Source organism: Somniosus microcephalus, chromosome 27 (genome assembly GCF_052327205.1).
Source record: "Somniosus microcephalus isolate GS21.2 chromosome 27, FLI_Smic_1.0, whole genome shotgun sequence".
NCBI lineage: Eukaryota > Metazoa > Chordata > Chondrichthyes > Squaliformes > Somniosidae > Somniosus > Somniosus microcephalus.
The window spans coordinates 33,256,473-33,281,490 of record NC_141013.1 but is presented as its reverse complement, the minus strand read 5'-3'; the positions used below and the strand labels follow the sequence as shown (position 1 = coordinate 33,281,490).

Genomic DNA, 25,018 nt, shown 5'->3' with positions numbered 1-25,018 from the left:
ATCCCATGAGACTATTTGAAGAAGAGCAGGGGCGCTCTCCCAATGCCCTGGCCAAAATTTATCCCTCAATCAATACCTAAACACAGAAGATCTGGTCATTTATTTCATTGCTGTTTGTGGGAGCTTGCTGTGCGCAAATTGGCTGCCGCGTTTCCTACATTACAATAGTGACTCCACTTCAAAATTATTTCATGGGCTTTGAAGGACTTTGGGGTGCACTGAGATCATGAAACGCGTTATATAAACATCTTTCTTTTTATTGTAAGTGGGGTGACTATAAATTTAGAATTTTGTCACGTGGAATGTAATCTATTGTCACCTCATTTGTGACAGAAGAGCCTGGAATGACATTAAAAGCCTAGTTTGAACATTATGTTGTATTCAGCTGATGCTGATAGTCATTCGTAAATCAAACTTTCGAATGCATTACACTCGTTGTCCTTTTGTACTTCAGCGAGTACAATCACGGTCTTTGGATGCAGCTGATCACCTCACATAATTACGTACAAAAGCAAAATACTGCGGATGCTGGAAATCTGAAATAAAAACAGAAAATGCCTGAAATACTCAGCAGGTCAGGCAGCATCTGTGGAGAGAGAAACAGAGTTAATGTTTCAGGTCGATGACAGAATTACATAGGGGGAGAAATTTGTTTGCTTTGCGCCTCGTTAGCGCCCTAAGAGGCGCAAAGCAACTAGCGCCCGGGTGTGGTGCCCCCAACGCCTCCCGCAAAATTCAGTGGGAGGTTAGCGGCGGTGGTAACTGTTAGCGCCCGGCGGCGCTGCGTCGCTGCCGATGATGTCATCACCGTGTGCAGCACCCCGGCCGCAATCTTCAGTAGTGCCCCCTGACTTACCGCCGGACGCTATGTCTGATGGGGTCAGGGGCGCCTACCTGCGGCCAGGGCGGCGCTAATTAAAGGCAAGGTGCCGGGCGGACATTTTTGTTGCTGGCCGCCTGCCAGCACCTGCCTCCGTTGCCGTCTCTGGCCCCTTCCCCCCCCCCCCCCCACGGAGTGCCGGCTGCGCTGCATGAGCCCGGCACTTCTCTTGCGTGCTGGGCTCTTTTGCCGACACTCCGATCCTGGTGGCCCAGCTGGGCCCCGGGTCACACTGTGCAAGGTCCCTCCCCTTTAAGAAGGGGAGGAATGCCTGCAATACCATGGCGCGATGTGTCGCAGCGCCCGTAGCGCCACGATATTCCCTCTCAGCGCCCCAAGAGGGAGGCAGGGCACTTCCAGTAGCACCCCGCCTCCCTCTTGGGGCGCTACCGATGAATTTCGGCCGCAGGGGCGCTAATTTTTTCGGGACGCTGAAAGTAGCGCCCCGGCATAGTTAGCGCCCCAAAGGGGGCGTGACTCAATTTCTCCCCCATAGTATTTACAGCACAGAAACAGGCCGTCGGCCCAACAGGTCTATGCTGGTGTTTATGCTCCACACGAGCCTCCTCCCACCTTACTTCATCTCACCCTATCAACATATCCTTTTATCCCTTCTCCTGCATGTACTTATCCAGCTTCCCCTATGCTATTCGCTCAACTACTCCTTGTGGTAGCAAATTCCCCATTCCAACACTCTCTGAGTAAATAAGTTTCTCCTGAATTCCTTATTGGATTTATTCGTGACTATCTTGCAATTATGGTCCCTAGTTTTGGACTCTCCCACAACGGGAAACATCTTCTCTACATCTACCTTATCAAACCCCTTTATAATTTTAAAGACCTGTATCGGGTCACCCCTCCGCTTTCAGTCTTTCCTAATAGTTAGAACCTCTCAGTTCTAGTATCATCCTTGTAAATCTTTGTTGCCCCTTCTCCAGCCCCCCTCTATATCCTTAATTTAGTTTAGCACTCAACGTATGTCCCACTGTTTTCTTTTACCAATGAATACTTTATCTCCTATCACGTAGGAAAAAGTGACCCATTCTGCGTTTTGGAGCTGGGGAACGATAGGCTACAAACTCACACCGTCTACAAGAACCTCAATCCTGAATGGAACAAAGTCTTCTCACTGTGAGTAACAGTTAAAATAACTAAGAAGGTGTATTACTTGTATGCGTAGGCCCTGGTGCTGGGAAAGAGAGGATAGGATTTGTTTTTGTTAAATGTAAGATTGTGATTATTAACAGGTCTTAACATCACTACATGATAAACCTGTTGAATATTTAATCGTTTCTGGCATTGACCAGTTGATCCAATTATTCTGCAGACAGCATAAACTCTTTCAACTGCAATTCTCATTTCATGACAAGCAATATCTGGAAGTTATCAAGAACTATTCTCCCATTTTAAAAAAAGAATTAACATTCAGAGCGAATTTAACCACAACCTGAACGTCCGTGTCACTTTCAGAGCATCAGTCTGACCAGAAGTGGCGGTGAAATGTCAGAGATGTTGCTGCATGATGTTGTACATATTTTCTAATTGCCTCCTTCTGTCCCTTTTGTAGTAATATTAGGGACATCCATGATGTGCTCGAGGTGACGGTCTTTGATGAAGATGGAGACAAGCCGCCAGACTTTCTTGGCAAAGTTGCAATACCCTTGCTTTCCGTAAGCTCGAAATGTTCTGTTAGCGTTGTCAGTTTTATTTACAGGGTGTTATGATTACAGATATTTGTGATCATCGCGTTCTTTTTCCGGCATTGAGCCCATAATCATCTGTGTGATACCAAAAAGCCCTTCACTTAAGGCCAGTGGGCGAGAGGCGCAGTGCCCTATAATTATCTTCAGACTCTTGCCGAAGAGCTGCTGACAGTCGGCAGAGTTTAAAAAGGCTACAACTTTACTGGTTTCTTATGAGTAAATGATGGCCCTTCTACTGGCATTTTGTATAAGCCTAAGGGGGCCAAGGTCACAGTTAGAGCAATTCATTTGTTCTGCCCATCAGCTCTTGAACCTCAGGATTGAAGCATGCACCGGCACCTTGTAGTCTTCTTGAACAACCTCACTCGCATTTTAACTGTATGAGCTGCATGTCTTGCACCTGCCGGACAAACTGTGACATATCTGGACCGTAACATATTGTACACATGAATTAAAGCTGTGTCAAACACGTGGGACCTGCTGTGGGCTATTAGTGCTTAGTTTTAAGCTGTGTTTCCTCTGGAGTGCGTTATTACCAGGGCTGGGGTGGGAATGAGCAAGCTGGCCTTTATTTTGAGTTGATTAAATCCAAACTAGCCTCAGCTCATGAAACTCTGTCACGTATTACAATATCTCATTGGGGGGTAGAGGGGAAAGAGGACTGTGCCAACCACAGGCAGGCAGTGGCAGAGATGTGCCGGAGGTGATGTACATGCCTACTTGGTCCATGTAAATAAAGCGCCCTCCCTTTGACCCCACAAACTCCAGAGGTCCAATGCCGGAAGGCTTCAGGAATTTCAGGGCCAAGATGTTTTGTGGTAGAACGTGTAAAAAAGGGGTCAGTCAATGCTCATTATGAACTGCCAGTGAACAGTCAAACTTCGCTATTACAATGACCTGGAAAGACTAAGGGGGAGAAATGGAGCCGCGCCCCCTTTGGGGCGCTAACTTCACCGGGGCGCTACTTTTAGCACCCCGGAAAAATGAGCACCCCCGCGGCTGAAATTGAGTGGTAGCACCCCAAGAGGGAAGCGGGGCGCTACTGGAAGCACCCCGCCTCCCTCTTGGGGCGCTGCGAGGGAATATCATGGCGCTACGTGCCGTGGTATTGCAGGCCTTCCTCCCCTTATTAAAGGGGAGGGGCCTTGCGCAGCGCAAGCCGGGGTCCAGCTGGGCCACTGGGGATCGGAAGTGCCGGCAAAAGAGCCTGGCACTCAAGAGAAGTGCCGGGCTCATGGAGCGCAGCCAGCACTCCGCAGGAGGGCGGGTCAGGAGGCCGGGGACGGGAGCGGAGGCAGGTGCTGGCAGGCGGCCAGCAACAAAAATGGCTGCCCTGCACCTCGCCTTTAAATAGCGCCGCCCCGGCCGCAAGTGGGCCCCCCCCGACCCTGTCGGACATAACGTCTGGCGGTAAGTCAGGGGGCGCTGCTGAAGATCGCGGCCGGGGCGCTGCGCACGGCGATGACGTCATCGCCGGCGGCGCAGCACCGCGGTGCGCTAACGGTTAGTGCCGCCACTAACCTCCCGCTGAATTTTGCAGGAGGCGTTGGCGGCTAGTTGCTTTGCGCCCCGTTAACGCACTCTAAGGGTGTTAACGGGAGGCGCAAAGCAACCGAATTTAATCCCCCTAAGTATCTTCAAAACTTATTACAAAGTCGTGGGAACCAGCAACATATCAGAGAGCCATTTCCACCCTCTCATCTCATTTAAAATCCTCGTTCTCTACCGCCCACCCAGGGAGCAGGAGGTGGGTCTTGTGGGCAAGTTGAACTCGTACCATGACAATTTTCTCACCGAGATATCTTCACGACTTTCCTCCTTCAGCCTCTGCACTGAGCGACTTCTCATCCTTGGTGATTTCAACCCCCATCTCAACTCATCATGCTCTCTCTCTCCTGAGTTCACTGCCCTCCCTTAATCTCTCCCTCCATATAAACTTACCTACCTACATTCATGGCCACCCCCTTGGCCTCGCTACTCCCATAGTGTCAATCACAGAGCAGGCCACCTCTGATCACTTGTTTTTATCGCTCTCTACCCACATCCTCCTTCCCCCTCACAACCCTACTTCCTTCTGTGTCCACCCCTGGAAAAAACTCTCCCAATTCACTTACAAGTGCACCTGTCCAAGCCAGTATTGGTAGCAGTGACCACCGCACAGTCATTGTGGAGATGAAGTCCCATCTTCATACTGAGGACACCCTCCATCGTGTTGTGTGGCACTACCACCGTGCTAAATGGGATAGATTCAGAACAGATCTAGCAGCTCAAAACTGGGCATCGATGAGGCGCTGTGGGCCATCAGCAGCATTGTATTCCACCACATTCTGTAACCTCATGGCCCGGCATATCCCTCACTACCATTATCATCAAGCCAGGGGACCAACCCTGGTTCAATTAGGAGTGTAGAAGAGCATGCCAGGAGCAGTACCAGGCGTATCTAAAAATGAGGTGCCAACCTGGGGAAGCTGCAACACAGGACTACATGCATGCTAAAAAGCAGAAGCAGCATGCTATACACAGGACTAAGCGATCCCACAATCAACGGATCAGATCAAAGCTCTGCAGTCCTGTCATATCCAGTCGTGAATGGTGGTGGACCATTAAACAACTAACGGGAGGAGGAGGCTCCATGACTATCCCCATCCTCAATGATGGTGGGGCCCAGCACGTGAGTGCAAAAGACAAGGCTGAAGCGTTTGCAACCATCTTCAGCCAGAAGTGCCAAGTGGATGATCCATATCGGCCTCCTCCTGAGGTCCCCACCATCACAGAAGCCAGTCTTCAGCCAATTCGATTCACACCACGTGATATCAAGAAACGGCTGAGCGCACTGGATACAGCAAAGGCTGTGGGCCCCGACAACATTCCGGCTATTGTGCTGAAGACTTGTGCTCCAGAACTAGCTGCACCTCTAGCCAAGCTGTTCCAGTACAGCTACAACACTGGCATCTATCCGACAATGTGGAAAACTGACCAGGTATGTCCTGTCCACAAAAAGCAGGAAAAATCCAACCCGGCCAATTACCGCTCCATCAGTCTACACTCAAACATCTGCAGTGATGGAAGGTGTTGTCGACAGTGCGATCAAGCAGCACTTACTCACCAATAACCTGCTCACTGATGCTCAGTTTGGGTTCCGCCAGGACCACTCAGCTCCTGACCTCATTACACCCTTTGTCCAAACATGGACAAAAGAGCTGAATTCCAAAGGTGAGGTGAGAGTGACTGCCCTAGACATCAAGGTAGCATTTGACCGAGTGTGGCATCAAGGAGCCCTAGTAAAACTGAAGTCAACGGGAATCGGTGGGGAAAACTCTCCACTGGCTGTAGTCATACCTAGCACAAAGGAAGATGGTTGTGGTGATTGAAGATCAATCATCACCGCCCCAGCACATCGCTGCAGGTGTTCCTCAGGGAAGTGTCCTTGGCCCGATCATCTTCAGCTGCTCCATCAATGACCTTCCCTCCAACATATGGTCAGAAATGGGGATGTTCGCTGATGACTGCACAGTGTTCAGCACCATTCACAAATCCTCAGATAATGAAGCAGTCCATGCCCGCATGCAACAGGACCTGGACGACGTTCAGGCTTGGGCTGATGTGGCAGGTAACATTCACGCCACACAGGTGCCAGGCAATGACAATCTCAAACAAGCGAGAGTCTATCCAACTCCCCTTGACATTCAACGGCATTACCATCGCCAAATCCCCCACCATCAATAGCCTGGGGGTCACCATTGACCAGAAACTTAACTGAACCAGCCACATAAATACTGTGGCAACAAGAGCAGGTCAGAGGCTGGGTATTCTCCGGCGAGTGTCTCACCTCCTGACTCCCCAAAGCCTTTCCACTATCTACAAGGCACAAGTAAGGAGTGTGATGGAATACTCTCCACTTGCCTGGATGAGTGTAGCTCCAACAACACTCAAGAAGCTCGACACCATCCAGGACAAAGCAGCCCACTTGATTGGCACCCCATCCACCACCTTAAACATTCACTCCCTCCACCACCGGCGCACCGTGGCTGCAGTGTGTACCATCTACAAGATGCACTGCAGCAACTCGCCAAGGCTTCTTCGACAGCACCTCCCAAACCCGCACCCTCTTCCACCTAGAAGGACAAGGGCAGCAGACGCATGGGAACACCACCACCTCCAAGTTCCCCTCCAAGTCACACACCATCCTGACTTGGAAAAATATCGCCAATCCTTCATCGTCGCTGGGTCAAACTCCTGGAACTCCCTCCCTAACAGCACTGTGGGAGGACCTTCACCACACAAACTCAAGAAGGCGGCTCACCACCACCTTCTCAAGGGCAATTGGGGATGGGCAATAAATGCTGGCCTTGCCAGTGATGCCCACATCCCATAAACGAGTAAACAAAGAGCTCTGGAATTCCCTCCCTAAACCTCTCTACCTTTATCGCTCCTCCTTTAAGATGCTCCTGATAACCTGCCTCTTCAACCAAGCTTTTTGACTTCTGCCCTAATATCGCCTTATGTGGCTCGATGTCAAATTTTGTTTGATAATGCTTTGTGAAGTGCCTTGGGATGTTTTACTAAGTTAAAGGTGCTATATAAAGGCTAGTTGTTGTTATCAAGATTTAAGCTTCTATGTTGGCTATAACTAGACTCTTGGGGGGGGAAAAATTCAGTTGGTTGCGCCACCCGTTAGCGCCTTAACAGGGCGCTAAGTGGGGCGCAAACCAACTAGCGCCCGGGCGCGGCATTGCCCACGCCTCCCGCCAAATTCAGCGGGAGGTTAGTGGTGGCACTAACTGTTAGCGCTGCGCCGCTGGCGATGACATCATCGGTGTGCGCAACGCCTCGCTCATGCCCCGGCCGCGAACTTTGGGAGCGCCCCCTGATTTACCGCCGGACGCTATGTCCGACAGGGTCAGGGTGGCGTACCTGCGGCCGGGGGGCGCAAATTGAAGGCGAGGTGTGGGGCGTACATTTTTGTTGTTGGCCGCCTGCCAGCACCTGCCTGCGCTCCCGCCCCGGCTTCCGGAACACCCCCCCCCCCCCCGCGGAGTGCCGGCTGCGCTCCAAGAGCTCGGCACTTCTCTTGGGTGCCGGGCTCTTTTGCCTGCACTCCCGATCCCCGGGGGCCCAGCTGGGCCCCAGATCGCGCTGCACAAGGCCCCTCCCCTTTAAGAAGGGGAGGAAGGCCAGCAATACCGCAGCGCGACGTGCCGTAGCGTGCGGCGCTGCGGCACGTAGCACCACGATATTCACTCACAGCGCCCCAAGAGGGAGGCGGGGAACCTCCAGTAGCGCCCCGCTTCCCTTTGGGGCGCAACCGACCAATTTCCAGCACGGGGGCGCTAATTTTTCCGGGGCACTACTTTTAGCGTCCCGGCGAAGTTAGCGCCCCAAACGGGGCTGTACTGGATTTCTCCCCCTTGGGATTTGTTACCATGAGAAGTTTCTAATGAGGTTGCATTTGCAAGGTAATTGTCAACGCAATGTAACAACTGTAAAATTAGAACAAGAAAGTTCATCCCCTTTGATTAAATACATACTAAACCTTTCTAAGGAGTGAGTATCCTTCATTGACTCACTGATAACAAAGTTCCCTTTCTACAGGACAACAAATGGACAGTGGGCCTAGTGTCTGGGAAAGAAGCCTTCTGTTAGTAGGATGGAGGTGCATGGTCTGACTAGATTCTCGTGTGAGGTGTTTTACCAAGGCCTCTGACACAGACATAAATAGCAAATATCAGAGCAAATAGATTGTGATTCTTGCTACTCGGTCTGGATGCGCAGCTCCCCATTGTTTTAATAGACTCAGAGTAAATGTGAGGTTTCATTGTTAGCCAAGTTCCAAACAACCTATTGAAGTAAGCTTCAGGATCTACACCAGCCATTGAGGGGTTTAGCTTTGTTTCAGGCCTTGGCACATGGTTACATTAGGATACCAGCCTAGGGCCTGTTTACAATAGTTATAGTGTAAATGCAGCCTGATCCTGGGTCAGCGCCTGACCTGACACTGAAACAAAGTAGAGCGAGACTCCTGGAGGAAGGGGTCTCACTTTGCTCCATTTCGGAGTCAATCTGAGCCTTCGCACCTTTTTTTACACTCCCCAATTTGAGCATTGACGCAAAGCAATTTGAGCTTTGCACCAATGCTGAGCGCGTAGAGTGTGATCGCACAGGAACTCGGCCGAGTTAGTCACTTACAGTTTTCCAAGCTCGCGTTAAAGAGACCTGTGAGAGGTTTCATTGTTACGTCCAGCTTCCACAGACACTTCTGCTTTGTGACTCTAGGTCAAGAACGGTCATCAGACTGCATATGTTCTGAAGAACAGAAAGCTGGGACAACAAGAGAAGGGAGTTCTTTACTTACAGATGGACATAATCTATAACCCGGTGAGTGAGAGTGAAATACTGTAACACAAAACTTTGTAACCCTGTCCAACAGGCTGTGAGGATAATCATCTTCCACTAATTTACTTTATCGGAGACCTGGTCAGAGGCTCATAGTGACTATAATGATGGAGAATACATCGCTGAAGCATCATTTTTATTCGTTCATGGGATGTGGGCGTCGCTGGCAAGGCCAGCATTTATTGCCCATCCCTAATAGCCCTTGAGAAGGTGGTGGTGAGCCGCCTTCTTGAACCGCTGCAGTCCGTGTGGTGAAGCTACTCCCACAGTGTTGTTAGGGAGGGAGTTCCAGGATTTTGACCCAGCGACGATGAAGGAATGGCGATATACTTCCAAGTCAGGATAGCGTGTGACTTGGAGGGGATCTTGGAGGTGGTGGTGTTCCCATGCGTCTGCTGCCCATGTCCTTCTAGGTGGAAGAGGTCGTGGGTTTGGGTGGTGCTGCCGAAAAAGCCTTGGCAAGTTGCTGCAGTGCATCTTGTAGATGGGACACATTGCAGCCACGCTACGCCGGTGGTGGAGGGAGTGAATGTTTAAGGTGGTGGATGGGGTGCCAATCAAGCGGGCTGTTTTGTCTTGGATGGTGTCGAGTTTCTTGAGTGTTGTTGGAGCTGCACTCATCCAGGCAAGTGGAGAGTATTCCATCACACTTCTGACTTGTGCCTTGTAGATGGTGGAAAGGCTTTGGGGAGTCAGGAGGTGAGACACTCACCGCAGAATACCCAGTCTCTGGCCTGCTGTTGTTGCCACAGTATTTATGTGGCTGGTCCAGTTAAGTTTCTGGTCAATGGTGACCCCCCCAGGATATTGATGGTGGGGGATTCGGCAATGGTAATGCTGTTGAATGTCAAGGGGAGGTGGTTAGATGCTTGCTTGTTGGAGAAAGTCATTTCCTGGCACTTGTGTGGCGCGAATGTTACCTGCCACTTATCAGCCCAAGCTTGAATGTCGTCCAGGTCTTGCTGCATGCGGGCATGGACTGCTTCATTATCTGAGGAGCTGCGAATGGCACTGAACACTGTGCAGTCATCAGCGAACATCCTCACCTTATGATGGAAGGAAGGTCATTGATGAAGCAGCAGAAGATGGTTGGGCCTAGGATACTGCCCTGAGGAATTCCTGCAGTTATGCCCTGGGGCTGTGATGATTGACCTCCAGCCACCACAACCATCTTCCTTTGTGCAAGGTATGACTCCAGCCAGTGGAGTGTTTTCCCCCCATTTCCCATTGACTTCAGTTTTACTAGGGCTCTTTGATGCCACACTCGGTCAAATGCTGCCTTGATGTCAAAGGGCATTCACTTTCACCTCACCCCTGGAATTCAGCTCCTTTGTCCACGTTTGGACCAAAGCTGTAATGAGGTCTGGAGCCGAGTGGTCCTGACGGAACCCAAACTGGGCATCAGTGAGCAAGTTATTGGTGAGTAAGTGCTGCTTGATAGCACTGTCGACGACACCTTCCATCACTTTGCTGATGATCGAGAGTAGACTGATGGGGCGGTAATTGGCCAGATTGGATTTGTCCTGCTTTTTGTGGACAGGACATATCTGGGCAGTTTTCCACATTGTCGGATAGATGCCAGTGTTGTAGCTGTACTGGAACAGCTTGGCTAGAGGCATGGCTAGTTCTGGAACACAAGTCTTCAGCACGACAGCCGGGATGTTGTCGGGGCCCACAGCCTTTGCTGTATCCAGTGCACTCAGCCGTTTGTTGATGTCATGTGGAGTGAGTCGAATTGACTGAAGACCGGCTTCTGTGGTGGTGGGGACTTCAAGAGCAGGTCCACGTTTACCCCATTCCATGGACCACTCTGTAATATGGGGATAAACCTGTAAACTCTGATGGCATCGTGCAGTCTCTGTGTTTCAGTACCATCACTAGCAACCCAATATTATTTGTAGCTTTAAAAAAAAATTAAAAAGTGACATGCAACATATCTAATAACGCCATGATCTCATTGAATGGTGGAACAGGCTCGAAGAACTGAATGGCCTACTCCTGTTCCTATGCTGACAGTTCTGTACAAGCAAATTCAAGTATTCTAGTCAGCGCATCCAGCACTATTAAAATGTATAGAACTTACAGTAAAATCACCAGTTTTATTTTAATTTTAATTCATTCTCGGGATGTAGGCGTCGCTGGCAAGGCTGGCATTTATTGCCCATCCCTAATTGCCATTGAGAAGGTGGTGGTGAGCTGCCTTCTTGAACCGCTGCAGTCCGTGTGGCGAAGGTACTTCCACCGTGCTGTTTGGTAGGGAGTCGCAGGATTTTGACCCAGTGACGATGAAGGATCGGCGATTTATGTACAAGTCAGGATGGTGTGTGACCAGGAGGTGGTGGTGTTCCCATGCACCTGCTGCCCTTGTCCTTGATGATGGATGACACGCCACAAAAAGCTATAACCATTTAAGTCACTTTTTTGAAACATTTTCTTTTTTTTTTGATCATTGAAAATAGTGTTTTACCACCACATTATCGAGACCAATTCTCTGAACACAGTGGGCGACAGTGTAAGTGCACTTAGAGCCACAGGGGTTGTTACTGGTTCTGTGAGGAAGACCCTTAGAAACCAATAGGTAATCTCTAACAAACCATGCTGCACTTACTTTATAGTGAAGCCTGAAAGATTACTAAACCAATGGTGTCCCATTGTTGCTACTTGGTAATGTTAACACTGATCATTCTCTGTTACTAAACAAATAATGGCTAATTGGTGATTTTGAGTTATAAATCTTAGATTTATTACATAATGGATTAAAAAAACAATTTATACATGTGAGAAATGTTTTAAGGTTTTGTTTGGACTGCAGGTGAACCAGATATCCTCTATTAATCTGATGCATCGCTGAATTTCATTGACACATATGGAGTATTAGGGCTTTAATGGAACACTGTGACATACACAATGATAGACAGACAAGGGCAAATTAGCAACTCTGACTGATGGTTAAAGATGTCTTGCTCCAAATTTAAATTTTATGCATTCATTCATAGCAAATTATGTAAATTTTCACATCTTTTATTATACGAGCAACTGTATCTTGTGTTTCGTGGCTCTGGATATTTGAGGGTTGGGACACACAGGCCGCGATTTCGTCAGTCGTGGCAAGTCCGATGCGGCCGGAGCAGACAGCGGCCGCAAACTCTGCTACCCGTCTTCATCCCGCCTCCTCCAAGAGATTTTCCGTCGATTGGGCTTGTTAAGCCTACCCTGTGAGGTTGCCGGCCAATTAAAAGGAAGCAGGTCTGATGATGTCATCAGCCGGTTTCCTTAAAGGGGCCAAGTCCAAATTTATTTTGACAGTTCTGCTGTCAGTGTTCTGCATGCATTGACCAGTGCACCCAGAGCTTCTTTTTCAGGAGGAACCAAATCCTAATAAGGCAGATTCTCCAAAAGGTCACAGCCAATGTTCTGCTAATTAACCTGCACTGGATATGGAGCACATCCAAGCAAGGGAATAGAGACGTGTAGAAGATGGGGAAGGATGGCAAACTGGCTAAATGGGGCTTAACCAGCAAACAAATTCCGCAAAAAGCACAAGAGATTCCTCAGTGAGAAAGTGGCTGAAGTATGAGTCGGAAGCTCTGACTCCTCAGCACCATTGGGTTGTCTGTTGAGCTAGCAGTGAAGTGGGGACTCACTTGCTTCTGTCTTTGATCCCTTGCAGTGGTTGTTTTGTCGTGCGACAGGGACACACTTGACCCAGTATAATAATGCGACGGGAGGGGGGTGGAAGTTTTGAAATTCCTCCTATCCAATCATTTTAGTGAAGAGGCTGCAGTCGGTACAAATCAGGATTTGCCGTTTGGTACGCGAGCTGACTATTTTGGTAAAGTTATCGACAGGAAGGATTTCACCCCACGGTGCCTTGGTGAACCAATGAACAGAAGGATAAATTCACTGACACCGTGCTCTCAGATGGGAGCCATGTTCAAAGGGAGTGTGGGTTAGCGAATCAGTGCTGCGGCATTGTAGCCCTAGCTCAAACCCACGCTATCCTCAAGTGTGGCTTCCATTGGGAGCGCAGGATTTATGCTAGAATTACTTGCTTTCTTACTAATGGTATGAAGTTATCTGAAAATGCTCAATTTTTTTTACATTTTCTCAGATTAAAGCGAGTCTCAGAACTTTTAAACCAAAAGAACCGAGGAACCTAGAAGAAAATCCCAAATTTTCAAAAAAGGTATTTCAGCATTTTCTATTAACAGCTGTAATTTGTACACCTGTGGCTTCTCAGTCAGTCATTTGAACTCGTTGAGTTCTTATGTTTATATTGCTTTGAGGGCTCCTATTATTATCGCACCAAATGATAAACCAGTACAGTTACAGAGGAAGGCATTGATTAAGTGGTAGCTGTAGCGAAGTTGCAGACCCCTTTATCTTTCTGATTTTGCTATACCGAGAGCACTGAGGAAGTCTTTGCACATCTGTACACGTCTTGGCCGGAATTCTCTGCTGGGTATCGCCACAGGCCTCTTCCCTGCTCCACTTAGAACCATGGAATGATACAGTTCAGCAGGAGGCCATTCAGTCCATTGTGCTTGTGCTGGCTCTTTGAAAGAGCTAACCAATTAGTCCCACTCTCCCTGCTCTTTCCACATAGCCCTGCAATGTTTTCCTCTTCAAGTATGTATCCAGTTCCCTTTTAAAGGTTGATATTGAATCTGCTTCCACCGCCCTTTTATGCAGCGTGTTCCAGATCATAACATCTCGCTGCAAAATTCTTTTCCCCCTCATGTCTGTTACGTCCGTGTAATAATAAGAGAAGGACTGCAGAGAACGGTACAACAGGTGTTTACTCAACGTGGTTCAAACTGCAACTGAAACAACAGATTACTACTCAGTGCTATATACAGGTGTGGTCACTGCCGGTACTACAGTATACATGAGCTGTAGAAAGTAGTTCCCCCCTTAAAGGTACATACATTACAATTCCTCCCCTTTTAGATTAACAGTACCATAACAATCATTTAACAATTAAATATCAAACTAATTACAATTAACACTTTTAACGTGCAACATTAGCTGAAAATAGTCTATTTATAAATTCAGTCTTTGGGGAGGCTTCCTGATCCTTTCTGGATAGCGCCTTTCCCGAGTGTCTTGCTCTTGGTGCGGAGGCGATTCTGGCCCCCTGTCGTCAGTTGGTTCATCAGCTTCCGATGCTACTGTTTCTGGGGTAGATGCTACCTGTACGTCGGGTTCATCACCAGGTACGTATGGGCGAGGCATGGGGTTGACTCGTTCCTGTGACTCTAGGATCTGGTCAGCATGGCGTCTCACGATGCTCTCCCCAGCGTCCACTATGTACATTAGTGGCCCCTGCCATGTGCATATCGTTCCTGGTTGCCATTTCTCTGTTCAGTAGTCGCGGGCCAAGACTGGTTGCCCTACATTGAAGCTCCTTGTCGGCTTCTCATTGATGTGCTGGAATTGCTTACTCTCAACATCTCTTCGTACATTTGGTCTGAGCAAATCCAGACGAGATCTCAACCTTCGAGTGGTTGGTGACTGCATGTGTCGCATTTCTGTAGGCTAACAGGAAATTGTCCACCTTATGCTGCAGTGGAATGTCGTCATCGCACATGGCCTTTACTGCTTTTTTAAAGGTTTGTACGAACCTCTCAGCCAATCCATTTGTGGCTGGATGATACGGGGCGGATGTGTAATGCCTTACCCCATTCCTTTTCATAAATCTTCGAAACTCTTCGGACACAAACTGTGGTCCATTATCAGAGCAAATCTGCTCTGGCAAGCCGTTCCTGGCAAAAATGGTCCGTAGGACTGCAATAGTTTTCTCCGTGGTGGTGGAGGACATTTTGATCACCTCAGGCCATTTCGAGTGCGCATCCACGGCTATTAAAAACATTGAGTCCATGAATGGACCAGCAAAATCAATATGCACCCGTTGCCATGGAGATGAGGGCCACTCCCATGGGTGTAGAGGGGCATGTGGTGGTGCATTTTGGACCTTCTGGCATCCTGAGCAGCTCTTTGTCAGGTCCTCGATTTGCTGATCGATCCCCAGCCACCACACATAAGCCCTAGCAAGGCTTTTCATTTTCACCCCTCCCAGATGACCTTCGTGAAGCTCATTGAGCACTCTCTCCCTTAACTTCGGTGGAATTACCACTCAGGATCCACACATCAAGGTCCCCTGGCATACTGACAGCTGTTCTCTTCTGGATGAGAATGCTGGCAACAGTGAGTCGCCATGTGCTGGCCATCCCTTCACTGTCAAATCATATACCCGAGACAGTGTCGGGTCATTTCGGGTCTCCTTCTCTATACCAGCGTTAGTTACTGGCAAGCATTCAATTATAGTCGAATGAAATATTTCGACAGGATCCACTGCTGGTGCTCCCTCCGCAGTAGGCAGTGGCAGGCGTGATAGCCCATCAGCGTTTCTATGCTGTTTCGTTCCCTTATACTCGATTTCATATTGGTGCGCCCCTAGAAAAAGGGACCATCTTTGTAGCTGTTGCGCAGTCATCACCGGAACGCCCTTCTTTGGATTAAAGATGGAGACAAGTGGTTGGTGGTCAGTCAGCAAGGTGAACTTCTGCCCGTGCAGATAGGGATTGAACTTTTTCACTCCCCACACTAGGCTGAGGGCCTCCCTGTCAATCTGGGCATAGTTACGCTCGGCTGAGGTTAGTGACCGAGACGCAAAGGCTACTGGCCTCTCCAAGCCGTCCGGGAATTTGTGCGACAGCACCGCTCCAATGCCATAGGGTGATGCATCACACGCCAACCGAATTGGTAGTGCTGGGTTGAAATGAGCCAACACCTCTTTTGATGTGATCAATGCTTTGCTCTTCTGGAAAGCTCGTTTAGATTCGTCACTGCACTCCATGGTACCCCCGTTTGCAGTAGGGTGTTCAGTGGGTGTAGAACGGTAGACAAATTTGGCAAGAACTTATGGTAGTAGTTCACCAGCCCGAGGAATGACCTCAGTTGTGACACATTTTCCGGTGCTGGAGCCTTGACTACTGCCTCAATCTTTTCAGGGGACTTATGTAACCCCTCTTTATCAATAACGTGGCCACAATACGAGATCTGCTTCTGGAAAAACTCGCATTTGTGGCGATTAGCTCGGAGCCCATATTCCTTCAATCTAGTGAGCACCTGCTCCAGGTTGGCGAGGTGATCACTGTCATTTTCGCCCGTGACCAGGATGTCGTCCAAATAACACTGGGTCCCTGGAATCCCTTGCAGGACTTGGTCCATTGCCCGTTGCCAAATAGCCGGAGCTGATGCTACCCCGAACACCAGCTGGTTGTATTGGAGCTCTGCTTCGACGGCTGGGCGGATCGCATAAGGTACCGGTCTGGCCTTAAAAAACTTTGGGCTTGCATTTTCCTCTATTTTGATCGTCGCTGTTATGCCTTTTAGTGTTCCGAGTCCCTGCTGGAACACTTCTTGTGCGTCAGTTAGCATTTTTGACAGTCGTCCAGGTGTGACGTCATCCTTTTTGGCATCTACAGTCAGTGCTTGTATGGAATGCCAATCTAGCTGTATCTTCCAGATCCATTCACGTCCTAGTAGTGGTGGTCCTCCATCTGGCAATCCATATAGGTCCATTTTTGGTGTTTCCTTGCCGTTATATATAACGTTCACCCTTATTTTTCCTTTGGGGTAGACTTTTTGCCCCGTGTACGTCTTCAAGACAATCTCTGTATCTCTCAAGGGTATATGTGAGAATAGCCGCTTGTAGTCCCTTTGGTTTATGACTGTTAGGGCTGATCCTGTGTCCAATTCCATTTTCACTTGGACTCCTGCTATCTTGAGCGTGACCCAGATAGTTTGGTGATCCTCCGTTTTGATCACATTATGTAGTTTCAGACAACCCAGCTCCTTGCTTCCAGAGTCTGTATCCCTCTTCTATTCGTCTGAACTACTCTCCGTCACCTTATGTACCTTCTTGTACTTCTCCTGTGGAGATTTCTTGCTGCTGGTTTTCTTTCCCGACCTGCAGACTCTTGCTATGTGTCCTACTTTTCCACACTGTCCGCACACTTTGTCCTTGAACCAGCAATCATTATGGTCGTGTGTTGTTCTGCCGCAGCGATAGCACTTCACTGTTCCATATGACATTTCATTTGTGCCATATTCTTGCGGTCTCCATTGTATCTCTGCCGCGCCCCGTGCTGCTGCTTCATGTGATACTGCAGTGCTGAAAGCCTTGTCCAGCGTAAGATCCTTTTCTGATAGAAGCCGTTTCTGCGTTCCTTCACTTTGAAGCCCACACACAAACTTGTCCCTTAAAGTATCTGCTAGTCCCGTTCCAAACTGGCAGTGTTTCGATAGCTTGCACAGTTCCGTTAAATACTCAGCATTACTTTCATCTTTATGCTGGTTCCTTTTGTGAAACTTAAATCTTTCTGCTATCAGCAGCGGTGTGGGGTTTAAGTGGTCCTGTAGGATTGACACTATGTTTTCAAAATCCTTTTCTACTGGCTTCTCTGGGGTTACTAGGTTTTGTAGTAAGCCATATGTTTTTGCACCCATTGAATTCAACAATACCAGCGCTTTCTTGTCATCTGGCACTTCATTTGCCTTGCAGTATACTTCTATGCGTTCGACATATGTCGTCCAATCTTCGACTTCATTGTCGAACGCTGTGATACTGCCACTCTTCAGCATTTTTGGGTGTGGTTAGACTGGCTTAAAATGGCGTCTCCCGCGCTTTCCTTTCTTCCCCACTGTGGCTTAAAATGGCGTCTCCCGTGCTGCTGTCAACGCCGCTCTCGGCGGTGCTCATGGCAAATGGCGACGCCCTCTGGGTTTCGTGCGCTGCTCCTGCGCTGCTGCCAACGCCGCTCTCTGCAGTCCCCGTGGCAATGGCAGCGCCTCGTGTTTTCCTGCGCACCTCTCTCCCCCGTTGACGCTGCTCGGCCCTTGACCACCGGCTGCGCTCTGCTCTCTCTCGCCTCTCTCCCCCGTTGACGCCGCTTGGTCCTGAACACCGGCTGCGCCCTGTGCGCTCTGCCCTCTCTCTCTCCCCTGTCGACGCTGCTCGGCCTTTTGCTGTGCCGCTTGTTCGGGCTCTAGCCCGTCGCTGTCCGGGAAGGGTCTGCGCAGTACCTGTTGCCAGCCCGTTTCGCTGGACCACTGTGACTGGAAAGCCAAGCCTAGCTCTCGACAGCCTCCCCTGCGATGCTCAAATCTCCGCTGGATGACTGGGCGGTTGCCCGTGGTCGACGCCCGTGCTTCTGGACTCGACCTTCTTCCACTGTTCTCCAGGAGCGAATCCCTGGGAGGTGATGCAGAGTTGCAGGTAGGTTTGAACTTGCTCGTCGCCACTGTTACGTCCGTGTAATAATAAGAAAAGGACTGCAGAGAACGGTACAACAGGTGTTTACTCAACGTGGTTCAAACTGCAACTGAAACAACAGATTACTACTCAGCGTTATATACAGGTGTGGTCACTGCCGGTACTATAGTATACATGAGCTGTAGAAAGTAGTTCCCCCCTTAAAGGTACATACATTACAATGTCGAATCTGGTTCTTTTTCCAGTTACTTTAAATCTGTGTCCTCTGGTTACCGACCCTTCTTCCACTGGAAAGAGTTTCTCCTCATTTACTCTATCAAAACCCTTCATGATTTTGAACACCTTTATTAAATCTCTTAACTTGCTCTGCTCTAAGAACAACAGCCCCAGCTTCTTCAGCCTCGCCACATAACTGAAGTCCCTCATCAGTGGTGCCATTCTAGTTACTCTCTTCTGCACCCTCTCTAATCCTTTTGACATCCTTCTTAAAGTGTGGTGCCTACAACTGGACACAGTACTCCAGTCGAGGCCTAACCTGTGTTTTATAATGGTTTAGAATAACTTCCTTGCTTCTGTACTCTCTGCCTCTATTTATAATACGAAGGAGCCCGTCTGCTTTTTTAACAACTTCTCAACTTGTCCTACCAGCTTCATAGATTTGTGCACATCCACCACCCCCCCAGGTGCCTCTGTTCCCCTTGACACCAAATTCATAGGTCGTATATTGCACCCAGATGTGTGGGGGTAAGGGAGGGGGGAATATTGGGGCCACTATGATTTTCAATAACTCACTGGTGGCTTACAATCTCCTTCTCCATCTTACAGACCTACTGACTGCACCAGTCGGGATCTAACCAGTTGCATAATGCAACATTGATCGAGTACTCCTTGGTGTTAAAGGGACTCCTTTAAATTCTCATACCCAGACTGATAGAGCACTCCCTGGTGAGAACTTTCAGCTTCCCTATTGCTGTGCTAGATAAGCTGAATGAAGATTCTCGAGATACTGGGGCTGGTCCTCCTTTCCTCTGCCATTTTGCATTGTACAGACTTTTGGTTCCACAAAGCAGTGCAAAAATGTTATATTTCTCTTTCTGGTACGTCTGGAAAATTAATTTCCAATCCATATGGACACCCTAGTCTCGCCACAGTAGCCATCTTTCCTTCTTGATTCTTGTGTTTGGAGTTTATGGGAACAAGCCAAAGGAAAGTTCTCTCGCACTTTTTACAAAAAAAAGTTCCTTTAAATATTCACTTTGGGCCATTCTTATTAAGAACTTGAATTGGATTCTTTGAAACAGGTCTTTTTGCCATTTCTCTCTCTCTCTCTCTGTAAGGGGGGAAAAATTGGGTCGTGCCCCCTTTGGGCGCTCCCCTTTAGTGCCCCGAAAAATTAGTGCCCCCGCGCCCGAAATTGGATGGTAGCACCCCAAGCAGGAGGCGGGGTGCTACTGGAAGCGCTCCCCCTCCCTCTTGGGGCGCTCCAGCCCAATATTGCGGCACTACGTGCCACAGCGCCACATGCGTCGGCATGTAGCACCGCGGTATTACAGGCCTCCCTCCCCCCCGATTAAACAGGAGGGGCCTTGCGCAGTGCACACCGGGGCCCTGCCGGACTCCCGCGGGAGCAGACCAGAGGGGGCAAGCGCTAGCAGGTGGCCAGCAAAAAAAAATGGCCACCCGGCCACACGTACATAGCGTCTGGCGGTACGTTAGGGGCGCGAGCGAAGTTTGCAGCCGGGGCGATGGGCACGGTGATGGTGTCATTGCCGGAGGCGCAGCACCATGGAGCGCTACCAGCTACCGCCGCCGCTAACTTCCCGCTGAATTTCGCAGGAGGCGTTAGCGGTGCCACGCCCGGGCGCAAAGCAACCGAATTTTGCCCCCAAAATATTAATGCATCATTGTGGCAGGAGAAGAAACAGTGGAAGCCTCGATGTCAGACAAGGAGGCTTTCTCGCATCTTGTAGCCAAATGAAGCAGCAATGTTGCTGTGCTTACGTTGGCAAGAATTGGTCTGTTCACACCGAAGGATTGAGCCAATAACGTCATTATAGTAGGTGTGGGAGGAATGAGCTAGTTGGCCAGTTGCCACCTGACCCCAGCTTCATGGCACTGATTAAAGAAAGAAAAGAAAGACTTGCATTTCTACAGCACCTTTCATGACCTCTGGATGTCCCAAAACACTTTACAGCCAATGAAGTACTTTTGAAGTGGAGTCACTGTTGTAATGTAGGAAACGCAGCAGCCAATTTGCGCACAGCAAGCTCCCACAAACAGCAATGTGATAATGACTGGATAATCTGCTTTAGTGATGTTGGTTGAAGGGTAAATATTCGCCGGGACACTGGGAAAAACTCCCCTACTCTTCTTCTCCGAAGTAGTGCCGCGGGATCTTTCACGTCCACCTGAGCGGGCAGGTGGGGCCTCGGTTTAACATCAAAGACGAAAGTGGGGCGGGGGGGGTGGTGGAGAAGGGGGCGAGGAAAGGACAGCACAAGCTCTGTTCCTGACTAAACGCCCAGTTGTGCCTGCGATGGAACAAAATCCCTTCCTACGGAGTCATTAGTGCTTTGGAAGCGAGGCAAATTGGACCACTGCTGTTAGACTGTACAACAACCACTGATCCAGTGTCCTCAATCTGTTTGTTTGATGTTCACAGACATTAACAAGGAACCTCAGGCGGGTTCGGAATATCACAAGGGCGATATGGAATACGGTCCAGTACGTCCAGAGCTGCTTTGAGTGGGAATCTGCCCAGAGAAGTTTAATAGCCTTTCTGGTAGGTGGCATTAGTTGCAATCTTTAGTTTGCATTTACAAGGAGACCAATGTTCTGTTGGGTAACAGCTTCAAATGCAGTGCAACAGCAGTATTAGAATCTTGCCTTTATGCTATAGTTGCAATATCTTAATCTAGTAAACTTCTTTGTTAACAGTCTCCAAAACACACGATCTCTGTTAGATAATGTACATATGTATGGCTGCTTTCATGAAAAATGCACAGGGCTTCCTCTCTCTTATTTATAATCCTGGTTTTCAGATGGCTTTTGAATGAAATGTTATAGATGAGGATTCCTTGGCACCCCTGGGAACTAACATAAGTTATCCTGAAGATCTCCATTTCCTTGAAGGCACAGTGGCTGATTGTCACTGGCTGCCCCAGGTGGAAACGGAGCGGGAGCACCCCAAGAATTACCGAGAAAGGCTTACTGCCCATTTCCCGATCCTGTCCAGGGGCCTACAGCTGGGTGGGCCAGACTGTCCACCTGGTTCTATTGGTGGTGGGTCTGTTTAATATGCAAATCGAGGTCCCGTGACGTACATTGGCTGTTTTTGAGATGCGACTAGACCGCGTACATTCCACCTAGCGGCCCAGCCAAAGAGGATCAAAACCGGTCAGCGCAGAATCATTTTCATGGGGCCAGGTGGAACAGGAGTGCTCCTCCAGGCTCCATGTGGGCCCCTGCAGACCCAGGACAACCCCCCCCCCACCCCCCCACCTCCTGCTTTCCCCTCTGGCAGCTGGCTGAGTCGGCCTTGGAACCGGCGAACTGGAGCGGCCTGTCCCCCTTTGACGGCTCGCAGCCTGCTGGCAGCACACTAATGAGGCCTGGACCCCGAAATGGACGGTGCCTCCTGTTAAGTCTGTGTGTTATAGTGAGAATTACTACACAGACCACAAGAGTAAATTTTAACAGGTCTTTACTAGTCGAAGGTCAGGGCTGAACTGCCCAATAAATCATTACACAGCACTTATATACCGGTGTGGTCACCACCGGTATTACAGTATACAGCAGCCAAGATAAAGTAGTGCAACTCTTAAAATAGTTCTCTTAAAGGTGGAACGGTTACATACACCACAATCCTCCCTTTTTAGCTTAACAGTATATATTCCCCATTAAACATAACATAATAACATATATACACAACTTCATGTAAAAACAGTTCACAGATTCAGTCTCTGAGGAGGCCTCCTGATCCGAGACGGATAATGCCTTTCAGGGGTCTCTGGTTCTCGTTGCTGGGGTGACTCATCTAATAGGTCTTCACTGGACTTAACAGCTTGAACTTTCGTAACTTCAGAACCAGCATTGTTGACTTCTAAAGGCTCGAGTACCTTGGGAAGTTTTTCTGCTTCCAGACTGATTTGGCTCAGTTCGGAGGGACCACGTGCGTGACCTGGTAGGGGTGATAATGGTTCAGATGAGTCATCATCTTCTGCTTCCTCTCTATTGTCTTCTATTTCCTCCATCACTTCAGCTTTTGCCTCTGCCACCAATTCCCTGAGTGGCTTATTACTGCTGACACTGCTCACAAAAGGGTACTCTTTCTTCTTAGCTTTCAACTGATCGATGAATTTGACATATTCCCTTTCTTGCTCAGCTTTGATTCGTTTGGCCTCATTGCGCAGACGGTTTCTGTGTTTCTGTTCCATTTTCTCAATCAGCTGCTTCTGCTGTCTTTCCAGATTCTCCCACTCTGTGTCAAAGAACTTTTTCTTTGCATTCATCTCTTGCTCAAAACGGCGAATCATTTGTTCTAATTGCTGTTGTAGTTTGAAATTGAGTTGAGTTCGAGCCCGGTGTTCCTCAGAAATGTGCATGTCTGTAGACTGGACAGACTCAGAATTCTCTGTCAAACTATGTTGTTGTTGTTCAGTGGAATTCTGTTCTGATACTTTGTTCTCTTCTGAAGCATTTATGCACTCCTTCGTTTTTCTATCATTAGTCTGCAAGTCCATTTTAGACTTGTCTTTTGCACATGGGCTGGTCTTACCATCATCAGTTCCAGAGCCTGAGCTGATTGTCTTCACCGAGTTCTCACTCTCTGCTTTGTCACTGTCACTGCTGCATATGCCCTCATCCAATATTCTGGACAATCGTTCAGGTTTAACATCTTTTTTTCCGGAATCTACCGTTATTGCTTTTAGGGAGTGCCAGTCCATATTTATTTTCCTGATCCACTCCCGTCCCAGAAGTGGTGGACCTCCCTCAGGTACTACATATATGTCCATTCCTTGGTGTTCTTTGCCCTGGTGTACCACCTTGACTTTTATCTTTCCGATGGGGTATACTCTTTGCCCCGTGTATGTCTGCAATACTATCTCCGTATCCCGTAGGGGAATATGTGTGAAAAACCTTTTGTAATCTTGCTTATTCATGACCATCAACGCCGATCCGGTGTCCAATTCCATCTTCACTTGGACTCCTGCTATCTGAAGTGTGACCCAGATAGTTTGTAGGTCAGCTTCCTTACTCACATTGTGAATTCTCAGACTACCCAGTTCCTTGCTGTTGGAGTCTGAATCCGAATTCTGTTCATCCGAACTCTTCTCAGCCACCTTATGTACCTTTCTGCACTTTTCCTGCGGTGACTTTTTGTTGCTGGTCTTCTTTCCTGACCGGCATACTTTAGCTATGTGACCAAGCTTGCCACATTTTCTACATTCCTGGTTTTTAAACCAGCATTGGTTCTGATCATGTGTTGTCTTCCCACAACGATAACATTTCGTTGTACCCAAAGCCATTTGATCTACGCTGAGTACCGCTGTCTTCAGCTGCATTTCCGCAGTGCCTCTCGCTGCGGCTTCGTGCGATGCTGCAATAGTGACAGCCTTATCAAGTGTAAGATCATTCTCTTCAAGTAGCCGCTTTTGTGTTCCTTCTTTCGACAATCCACACACGAATTTGTCTCTCAGTGCCTCTGTCAGTCTTTCCCCAAACTGACAGTATTTCGCTAGCTTACGCAGTTCAATTAAATACTCCGCGTTGCTTTCCTCTTTCCGTTGCGTTCTTGCATAAAATTTAAATAGTTCCGCTAACATCAGCGGTGTGGGGTTCAAATGATTTCTCAGGACAGCAACAATATTAGCGAAAGTCTGATCCGCCGGTTTAGCTGGTGATAGAAGATGCTTCAATAGCCCATATGTCTTCGCACCCATTGAGTTTAGTAAGGTTAGTGCTTTATCTTTATTTGATATTTTATTTGCCTTACGATAAATCTCTATGCGTTCTACATACGTGGCCCAATCTTCAACATCGGAATCGAAATCGTTGATGTTACCACGCTTAGGCATCCTCGCAATCTTCTTGAGAAACAAAAATAAATTTTTTTTTTTTTTTTTTTTTTCAAAATGGCGGTTTCCCGCGCTTGTCTTCTTCCCCTGCCTACGAAAATGGCGGCTTCCCGCGTTTGCCTTTCTCCCCCGCTGGCTGTAATGGCGATTGCCGTATTGCTGCGTTCGCCCTCCCCAACGGTTCTCAAATCGTGCCTCCCAGCCCCTCTTGCAGTCCGGTCCTTTCCCCCGGCTGCGGCTGAGTTCTCCGCGGTTTTTAAAAAAAAATTTTCTCCTGCGCCTTACGCTGTCCCGGTCGCTGCGCCTCGCGGCCTCGGTAGCTGCCCGGCCTTTTTCACCGGTCGCGGTCGAGCTCTCTCTCGACGCTGTTGCGTCTCCCAGCCCACTTGCAGCCCGGTCTTTTACACCGGCTGCGTTTGCATTCACCGCGGCTCCCGTGCCTTACGCTGCTCCAGTCTCAGCGCCTCTGGCCCCGACTTCTGTCCGGCTCTTTTCCCCAGCCGTGGTCGAGTTCTCCGCCCTTATATCCTCCGTTTTTCCCTCCCCTACTTCACAGCTAACGTGGCCGACTTGCTGCTCGTCGCTGATCGGCTTACCCACCACCGTGATAGAAGGGATGATCACTGCCTGTTGCTGATGGAAGGCTTTGTGTCAGAATTCTTCCTTTGCTCTTCAGACCCGAGTC

General features: G+C 48.8%; 1 protein-coding gene across 3 annotated transcripts in view; it reads left to right on the top strand.

Moving 5' to 3' along the window:
- Positions 1-25,018, top strand: part of LOC147100112 (multiple C2 and transmembrane domain-containing protein 2-like) — a 538,576-nt gene that overhangs the window by 355,878 nt on the left and 157,680 nt on the right. For all 3 annotated transcript variants that reach the window (XM_085968827.1, XM_085968825.1, XM_085968826.1), the window contains exons 13-17: positions 1,909-2,011; positions 2,448-2,550; positions 8,857-8,958; positions 13,088-13,162; positions 20,919-21,038. In XM_085968827.1, coding sequence (XP_085824953.1) covers positions 1,909-2,011; positions 2,448-2,550; positions 8,857-8,958; positions 13,088-13,162; positions 20,919-21,038 — 503 coding nt within the window. The remainder of the gene's footprint in view (positions 1-1,908; positions 2,012-2,447; positions 2,551-8,856; positions 8,959-13,087; positions 13,163-20,918; positions 21,039-25,018) is intronic.